Here is a 9,747-nt window from a genome sequence, read left to right on the forward strand (position 1 = left end):
CAGGTAGATAGGATAGTGAAGAAGGCGTTTGGTATGCTTTCCTTTATTGGTCAGTGTATTGAGTACAGGAGTTGGGAGGTCATGTTGCGGCTGTACAGGACATTGGTTAGGCCACTGTTGGAATATTGCATGCAATTCTGGTCTCCTTCCTATCGGAAAGATGTTGTAAAACTTGAAAGGGTTCAGAAAAGATTTACAAGGATGTTGCCAGGGTTGGAGGATCTGAGCTACAGGGAGAGGCTGAACAGGCTGGGGCTGTTTTCCCCGGAGCATCGGAGACTGAAGGGTGACCTTATAGAGGTTTACAAAATTATGAGGGATATGGATAGGATAAATAGGCAAAGGCTTTTCCCTGGGGTCACGGAGTCCAGAACTAGAGGTTTAGGGTGAGAGGGGAAAGATATAAAAGAGACCTAAGGGGCAACTTTTTCACACAGAGGGTGGTACGTGTATGGAATGAGCTGCCAGAGGAGGCTGGTACAATTACAACATTTAAGAGGCATTTGGATGGGTATATGAATAGGAAGGGTTTGGAGGGATATGGGCCGGGTGCTGGCAGGTGGGACTAGATTGGGTTGGGATATCTGGTCGGCATGGACGGGTTAAGCCGAGGGGTCCGTTTCTGTGCTGCACATCTCTATGACTCGGTGATTGTAAGTCTTGGCAGTTGGGCTACAAACCTGACAACTCGGACTTGGAAGTGAAAGACCCACCCAATGTTCCATTACTGAAACCAATAGTAACGTTTGACAAGAATACTGTTGCCTTGGCAATATTTGCAAAATAACTCACTAGATCACAATAAGTGGCAGGCAAGTGTCACATTGACAATTGTGTCTGGTGTTTGTCACTTTGATCAGATCTATATCTTACATTATTAAGATCTGTACTACAATAAGAAAGTTAAAAATCACGCAACACCAGGTTATAGTCCAACAGGTTTACATGGACGTACTAGCATTTGGAGCACTGCTCCTTCATCAGGAACACTGACGAAGGAGGAGGTCCCTGAAAGCTAATGCTTCCAAATAAACCTGTTGGACTATAACCTTGTGATGCGTGATTTTTAACTTTGTCCACCCTAGTCCAACACCGGCTTCTCCACATCATGGCTACAAGAAGAAAGGATTTGGATTTATATAGCACCTTTCAAAACTTCAGGATGTGCCAAGGAATGCCTTTGTGTCAGCCTCATGGTAACACTCTACCCTGTGTCTGCTGAACCTGGCAACATCACCATCACGTACAGTAGATCACTTGTGGAATCTGGTGATAGGCTGGAGTCTCTGGTAAAGGCCGACAGGAAAGTGAGTTCCCCCTTGATTCCAAATGATTCCAGATCAAATACGTCAGATGTCAGCAATGAGATCCACTTTGATTTTGAACCATGAAAGTATCTTGCTGCATCAAAAATAAAGGCTGCAGCTTGTTTTTTTTATTCATTCAGGAGATATAGGTATCGCTGACTGGGCCCAACATTTATTGCCCATCAATAGTTGCTCCTTGAGAAGGTGGGGGTGAGCTGCCTTCTTGAACCGCTGCAGTCCATGTGCTGTAGGTAGACCCACAATGCCCCTAGGGAGGGAATTCCAGGATTTTGACCCAGCAACACTGAAGAAACGGTGATATATTTCCAAGTCAGGATGGTGAGGGACTCGGTGGGGAACTTGCAGGTGGTGGTGTTTCTGCTGCCCTTGTCCTTCTAGATGGAAGTGGTCGTGGGTTTGGAAGGTGCTGTCTGAGGATCTTTGGTGAATTCCTGCAGTGCTTTTTGAAGATAGTATACACTGCTGCTACTGAGCACCGGTGATGGAGGGAATGGATGTTTGTGGATTGTAATGAGGTCAGCCATTCTACGAGGACATCATAGAATTTAAGTTCGCTGATTGAGGCTGTTAATGTGGTCCAATTGGGGAGCGTCAGGCATACTGACACCGTGGTGTCTGACTCTGTATGAGGCAGTACTGTAGTCAAGCACTGTTCATGTGTAAATAAAGGGAGACATGGTGATGGGATACCAGCCTCTCTGGAGTTGTTTCATGTGTAGTGCCAATCAAGTGGGCTGCTTTATCCTGAATGCTGTCAAGCTTCTTGAGTGTTCTTGGAGCTGCCCCCATCCAGGCAAGTGGGGTGTATTCCGTCATACTGCTGACTTGTGCTTTGTTGATGGTGCACAGGTCCGATATCATTTGACCGGAAGTTCTGAGGGGTTCCTATGGTAACCCAAAATGGCTGCCCAATGCCAGGCACTCAGGCCTAACAAATACATTTGAAATTTCTCTGGATGTGTTTGAAGTGACGCTGCTCATTAGCAGCACTGAACTAGAATTTTCAACTTTGATGCTTCTCTGTGGTGTAGTAGTTTAAATAATTTATTACTGATGCCTGTCAGATTTGCAGGAGAGAGAAGATTCACAGACATCAGCCTGCCTCCACCTTCTGGAGGGTGCCTCCACCTGGGTCTGGCAGGGGCTAACAGCAGATGTTAGCCCCTGCCAGACCCAGGCTAAACCACCTGAGAGTTCTGTTTCTCAGCTCCTTGTGAAGAAACCGAACCAACAAACTGATAATTCTACCTTCAGCTTCATTCTGTGATCTTGTTGTCACTGATTTGCAACAGCAGGATAGATTCAATCTCTCAGCAGTTGTTACGAATACAAATCTTGTTTTAATTTCTTCCCAGGTTGTAGATAACGGTAACAATGTTAAACTTGTTGCTTCATCCCCAATTCTGAACTGCCCCTTGAGGAGGTAATGGTTGGTTCTTCTCCCTCAACCATAAGAAATGGGAACACAAGGAGGCCATTCGGCCCCTTGAGTCTGCCATTCAGTAGAATTGTGGCTCATTTGATATTCCTCATGTCCACTTTCCTGCCCTTTTCCCAATGAATCAATGCAGTTCCTATTTGCAATTGAGCCCCTTGGTTGAAGGAAAATACATGAAGGTAAGTACTTACAGGATAGAGCTAGGGAGTGGGATTAATTGGATTACTTCTTTCAAATACTTAGCACAGCAATGACCCATAGGAAAGATGTAGTGAAGTTTGAAAGGGTTAAGAAAAGATTTACCAGGATGTTGCCAGGGTTGGAGGGTTTGAGCTACAGGGAGGGGCTGAATAGGCTGGGGCTGTTATCCCTGGAGCATTGGAGGCTGAAGGGTGACCTGATAGAGGTTTATAAAATCATGGAGGGCACAGATCGGGTGAACAGCCAAGGTCTTTTTCCCAGGTTAGCATAGTCCAATACTAAGGGGCAAAGGTTTAAAGTTAGAGGGGAAAGGTTTAAAAGGGACCTAAGAGGTAACTTTTTCACGCAGAGGGTGGTGCATGTATGGAATGAGCTGCCAGAGGAAGTGGTGGAGGCTGGTACAATAACAACATTTAAAAGGCATCTGGATGGGTATATGAATAGGAAGGGTTTAGAAAGATATGGGCCAAGTGTGGCAAATGGGACTAGATTAATTTAGGATATCTGGTCGGCATGGACGAGTTGGACTGAAGGGTCTGTTTTCGTGCTGTACATCTCTACGGCTCTACAGTCTCAGTCCCTGCTGTACGATTCCAAGAGTCTGTCAAGAAGCTACAGTTCTGAGGTTCAGTGTGAAACGTATTTGAAGCACAGTACAAAAACCTTCTTTACATTGCTGGAAAATCAGCTATTGGTTTGCACGAGATAGACCTGATCCCTTTTCTTTAACTCAATGAAGCAGTGAAGAGTTTAGATTGAATTGACTGTGCTGTGTGGATCTCCTCATGAGCTGGCAAACACCAGGAGAGATGCTCACTCGATGTGCTTTTCTTTGGATGTACCAGGCTGCCCCATGGTCTGGTGCCCACAGTTTGCTATCACATCCATCAGTACCAAATGGAGGGGAGCGGTGCTGAACAGGGAGACCGAGGGGTGCAGGTGCATTGTTCCTTGAAGGTGGAGTTGCAGGTAGGCAGGGTGGTGAAGAAGGCGTTTGGCACGCTTACCTTCATCTGTCAGAACACTGAATATAAGACTTGGGATGTGATGTTGCAGCTGCACTAAACATTGGTCAGGCCATTTTTGGTATTACATACAATTCTGGTCGCCCTTCTATAGGAAGGATGTTAAACCTGAGAGGGTGCAGAAAAGATTTACAGGACTGGAGGGTATGAGTTATAGGAAGAGGCTGAACAGGTTGGGAGGGGAGGGGAGTTATTGGTCAGGGTTAAATATGAAATTGAAAACTGCTGTCAGGACACATTTTAATAATACACACATACTTCATAGCAAACAAAATATGCAAACCCTTCCTGAGTTGAAATATAGATCCATCAACCCACCATAAAAAGAATATACATAGCTTAAGCTTAGGCACAGAAGTTTTATTGCAAAGGGATCAGAAGTCATTCTGACTTTCACTGATAGGACTGAACTCCACTCAATAACCTTCGCAGTTCACAGTAGCCATGACATTTCACATACTGCATACCAACTCTGGACACTCACTGAATGCCTCCTCCCCCATTGGTCTTTCACGGCAATTTATTCTGCAATTTGAGTCTTTGCTCTTTTTGTCTTTGCTCTCTTCCCTCGGAGGGAAAAGTGTGAAGTTATGGAACAGGAGGAGGCCATTCTGCCCCTCCTGCCTCCTCTGCACACACAATGCAAGCTCATGCCATAAACTTATCTTCACCTCACATTCCTTAACGTTGTTAGGTGACCAGATCTATCTCAGATGCAGAATTACCAACTGATCCACCATCAAGTGCTGTTTGTGGAAGCGAGTTCCAAACTTGCACTAATCTTTGCATACATTTCTTAATTTTACTCTCAAAAGCTCCGTCTCAAACCTTTAGACTCTGACCACGAGTCCTCGACTCCCCAGACAGTAAAAATTGTTTTTTCTGACCCACACTAAATGTTCCCCCAGAACATTGTGAAATCTGTTACTTCCTAGCCAGCTAACATGTAGAGAAAACAATTCTAGTTTGTGCATTCCCTCTGGTAAGTGACCACTTGGTGTCTGAGTATCATTGCAGTAAATTTACACTGAGCTCCTGGGGGAGCCATAAAGCTGACTCACACTCAGACAGATCATGGTGAAAACTGTCCAGCCATGAGTCAAACCATCTTTTCAGCAGATGGTGGACAGTCAATCCTGGACAGCAGGAAGATTCTGAGCTTGAGGAACAAAGAGAATGTTTGAAGAATATGTTATCACGCAGAGTGGTGTTAATGCATGAGGGGCTGTCAATGCAGTAGCTATCACTTTCCTGAAAAGAACATTGCATCAGTATCTTGAAAGGAATGGGTAATGAAAGGTTATGGGAAAAAGGCAGAGTTCTGGCATTAGAATGCGTAGCTCCAGTTGCTCTGGTATGGATATGATGCCACGCTTGGCCTCTCATTATGTTGTAGGTGCCATCATTCAGAAATAATTTACATGTATACAGCACATTGGGTGAGGTGTCCTGAGGTGCTTCACAGGAACTGACAAAACTTTGATATTGAGCTATACAAGGAGATGTCTAGGACAGGTGACCAAAACCGTGGTCAAGGAGGTACAATTTGAAGGGTCATAAAGAAGTAGAGAGATGTAGAGAGTAAGAGAGGAGGGAATTCTAGAGTTTGGGGTCTAGGCAACTAACACAGAGCCTCGATCGATGGAGGATTTACAAACAGAGTCCAGTTTGATGGAGGGGAGATAGCTCAGAAGGTTGAAGGACTGGAAGATGTTGGAGAGAGATTAAGGGGCGAGACCATGGAGAGATTTACAGAGGAACCTCAATTATCTGAACGACACTGGCAGGGAGTATTTCATTTGGTTAATTGAATTCTAGATAATCGAATGCTGGATAGTTTAGCCGAACATCGGGACCTTGCGATCTTGCCGGAAAATCTAATATTCGTATAGTCGAGTGTGGGATAATCGAGGTTCCTCTGTATACACATGGATGAGAATTTGAAGATGAAAGGCACTCCTGGAAGATAGCTTACTGACAAACCTTGCTTTGGTTTTCTGACAGAACTACGAACCAACCATCTATTACCCAAAACGTTCCTGCAAACCCATCTTCCTGGACTTCACAGTTCAATGCGAGAAAATGGATATTCCATTCCTGTCCTACCTTCCAGCTGAGGTAATCAAAACTGAGATTATCAATTTCTTTAACACGGTGAGAGGGATACAAACAAAATGATTTTTAAAAACCCCTTATTCTCAGGAACACAGGAACACTCATTTCAGCACCTGTTCCTTGAACTGACCGATAGAAATTGCACCCCATGGTTTCCACATTATACCCAGAAAATAGGCACATCACAAGTCACCTCTGATCTTATGCAGGTTGCTGAGTGTTAAATGGGAGTAAGGAGACACAATTTCAGGAATCTAAAGTTACATTCAGAGTAAAGCTCCCTCGACACTGTCCCCATCAAACACTCCCAGGACAGAGACAGCACGGGGTTAGATATAGAGTAAAGCTCCCTCGACACTGTCCCCATCAAACACTCCCAGGGCCGGGACAGCACAGGGTTAGATACAGTGCAAAGCTCCCTCTAAATGAAGTATTTTGTTAGGACGCAGAACTGCAGAAGTTCAGATGAGCTGAAGTCTAAGGATGGGACTCAGTTTGGTTTACTCAAGCTTTGTCAAGGATGAAATGGGGCCTGTCATTAAAGCTGTTTTCTTCTGCCTGTAGGTCCAGCTGATCAATGATGCCTATAACCTGATAATAGATGCTGTGCTGGGACTCTCAGACGAGGCTGGACTGAAGGAACTGTACACCAACATCCTGGCGACTATGAAACACGTGAAAATTCCCATAATTAGCATTGATGTTCCTTCAGGTGAAAAAAAATCATCTGGTCCATTGTATCTGTTCTGGACTCGAAGCAGACTGGTTGTGTTAATTGCACACATTCCCCACTGCCTTGTGCAGATTATCCTCTTCACATATCTATCCGATTCCCTTTGTCTTTTCCTCTCTGTCTGTTCCTATCGTTAATGTGTCTATAGTTAATGACAGTCCGTTTTGATCTGTCTCTATATATCCTCAGTCTGTTGAAACAACCTGTGATCCGGGACTGTTTGAGCCGGGACATTGTACAAACCACACGGGTGCTGGTGTTGTTGTTCCTCCCAAACATAGGGTGGCACAGTGACTCAGTGGTTCGTGCAGCTGTCTCACATCATCAGGGACCTGGGTTCCATTCCACTCTTGGTGTCTATGCTGGTCTATCTTTGACCAATTATACCGATCTCCTCATCGCCTGCCTCAGCTTCTTTGCTTTTTAAGCTGTATATTGTGACACCATCACTCCCAGGCAGAGTGGAGATGGCTGTCTAATTCACTTCCCAGTCACTTCTGGAGGGAACTCTACTGTAAGTCTCTGGGAGTAACCTCATATATTCAATTGGTTTTCTGTTCTTATCCACCACCGACTGCCTTTTTGGAGAAGCGATCTTGCTTCTTACTATGTTGTAGTTTTAGTATGAGTTCCATTGATGTAATTTGTACAGATTCTTTAAATAGTTTCTGTTTGCTGCAATTGGACTGTTTGTGGTGAGTTCTAATGTAAATCTGACCATGCTTCCAACTCATTGGCTGGCTGAGGAGTGTCATAAGAATGGAGGAGAATCAGGAGTAGGCTATTCAGCCCCTTGAACCAGTTCTGTTATTCATTACGATCATCACCATCTTGACCTCAACTCCACATCCCTGTCTATTCCCCAGGACACCTGACTTAAGATTCACCAAAAATACATTCAATAACTCACCTTCCACTGCTCTTTGAGATGTCCAAGGAGGGTTCTAAAGTCCTCCTCATTTGCAGCTTGATTGAAAAATTACCCCAGCTCTAGATTTCTCCATGAAGGTAGGCACCTCTCAGAATGTACCCTCGCAAGTCCCCTCAGAATCCACAAGTTTCAATAATATATCTCTCAATCTTCAAAACTCCTGCAATACAGGTCTAATCTTCTCAACTTCCTGAGACGTCCCTTTATCTCAGAAAGCAGTGTAATGGGTTTTCTCCAAACTGCTTCCTGTATGCTGTTCCTTAACTAAGGAGACCAAAGCTGTACATAGCAGGTGCAGCCTCACCAACACCATGTAAAATGTCAATACTGACTTTGTCTTTAATCTGTATTCTGGATGTGGCTTCGTTATTCAAACATAGTCTGAGAAGTTAGTAACGAGTCAGCTTTTGGAAACCGTAGGTTGAATGGAGAAGATGCTCCCCCAGTTTCAAGGATCTTGATCCAGCAACTCTGAAATTCGGACAAAGAGAAGCTTTCTAACTCTGTATGTCTGAATGTGACTGGCGAGGTGGTGGCTAAGTGTGCTCCCAGACACATCTCGAATCCCACCATGGTAGATGATGAATTTAAAATTCAATTGATAAAAAGAAGAATTAAAAGCTAGCCTAAAGGTGACCATTGTCACCAGGTTCACAAATGTCCTTTCGGGAATGAAATCGGCTATCTTTACCGGGTCTGGCCTACATGTGACTCACAGCAATGTGGTTGTTTCTTAACTGCCCTCTGAAATGGTCCTAGCAAGCCAGTCAGATTAAGGACCTAAATAGGGATTAGCATTAAATGATGACACAGTTTTTTAAAAAGTCCACATCAGGCCTGTCTTTAACGACAAATTATTTTTCAAACAGGCTGGGATGTCGAAAAGGGCAACACTGAGGGCATCAATCCAGAAGTCCTTGTTTCCTTGGCAGCACCGAAGAAATGCGCCACACAATTTTCCGGAAAGTTCCATTTTCTTGCTGGTCGTTACCTTCCTGATGACCTACAGAAGAAATACGAGCTGAATCCCCCGGACTACCCAGGAACCGACTGCATTGTGCAACTTTAAGAAGAGATTGGTTTTGAGACAATGGATTCAAACGAGATGAAAATTGACCGAATTAAAACTGAAAGTGAATAAAACACAGCATCGACTCCTGTGACAGGAGCTGCATTCTCCAGAAATCACGGAACCAACATAATAGGTTCCTTGTGAAAAGTCCTGGAAAATGCATCTCCTCAGAAACAGAATTGAACCAAGTTCTGCATCAGCACCAATCAGTTTTGTTTATCTCATCAAGATTGTGTGCAGGCTTTTTTTTGTTCAGAATTCTAAACTTTCTTTTAAATTCCATAAATGTGAGTTTGTTGTCGAAAATGTTTTTTATGTAGCATGATGGCCAAGCCCAGGTTAGATGTACTTGTCGTGATTTTTAAAAATTCCTGTTCCCCATATTATCAGATAGGGACCAGGATATTTCATTGATGAATACCTGCATCTGCGAATAATCCTGGCCAGTGCTGGGTTGAGTTACCCTGGAGAAGTTGGGGTGTGTGTGTGTGTGTGTATGCATGTGTATATGTGCATGCATTTGTGTGCGCGTGCATGCGTATGTGTGTGCACATATGTGTGCATGGGCATGTGTGTGTATGCACGAATGTGTATGCATGTGTGCTTGGGTGTACCTGTAGATGTGTGGGTGTATGGGTGTGGGTGTGTGGGGGGGTGTGTGAGGGTGTGTGTGTGGGTGTGTTCAGTTTTGGAGATGGAGGCAGGAGAGACACTCAGCTGATTGCAAGGCATCCCACTTTGACCTGAGCATCTGCTGGGATACTAGATCCCAGTCAGGGTAAAACCCGGCAGCATCACAATTGGTTTCCATTGATATACCAAGTGACAAGGGGCGTACAGTTGGAAATTGGTCCCCATTGCTGAAAGTTAGCTCGTGATCCAATCATCCACCCTTTCTAGTTTT

The 9,747-nt window shown here is 44.4% G+C and overlaps 1 protein-coding gene across 1 annotated transcript in view; it reads left to right on the forward strand.

Moving 5' to 3' along the window:
* The window catches only part of yjefn3 (YjeF N-terminal domain containing 3), a 177,302-nt gene extending 167,958 nt beyond the window's left edge, over positions 1–9,344 (forward strand). The window contains exons 4-6 of the mRNA XM_043721477.1: positions 5,997–6,110; positions 6,672–6,819; positions 8,641–9,344. Coding sequence (XP_043577412.1) covers positions 5,997–6,110; positions 6,672–6,819; positions 8,641–8,840 — 462 coding nt within the window. The 3' untranslated portion in view covers positions 8,841–9,344. The remainder of the gene's footprint in view (positions 1–5,996; positions 6,111–6,671; positions 6,820–8,640) is intronic.
* Positions 9,345–9,747: the final 403 nt, after the last annotated feature.

Source organism: Chiloscyllium plagiosum, chromosome 31 (genome assembly GCF_004010195.1).
Source record: "Chiloscyllium plagiosum isolate BGI_BamShark_2017 chromosome 31, ASM401019v2, whole genome shotgun sequence".
Taxonomy (NCBI): domain Eukaryota; kingdom Metazoa; phylum Chordata; class Chondrichthyes; order Orectolobiformes; family Hemiscylliidae; genus Chiloscyllium; species Chiloscyllium plagiosum.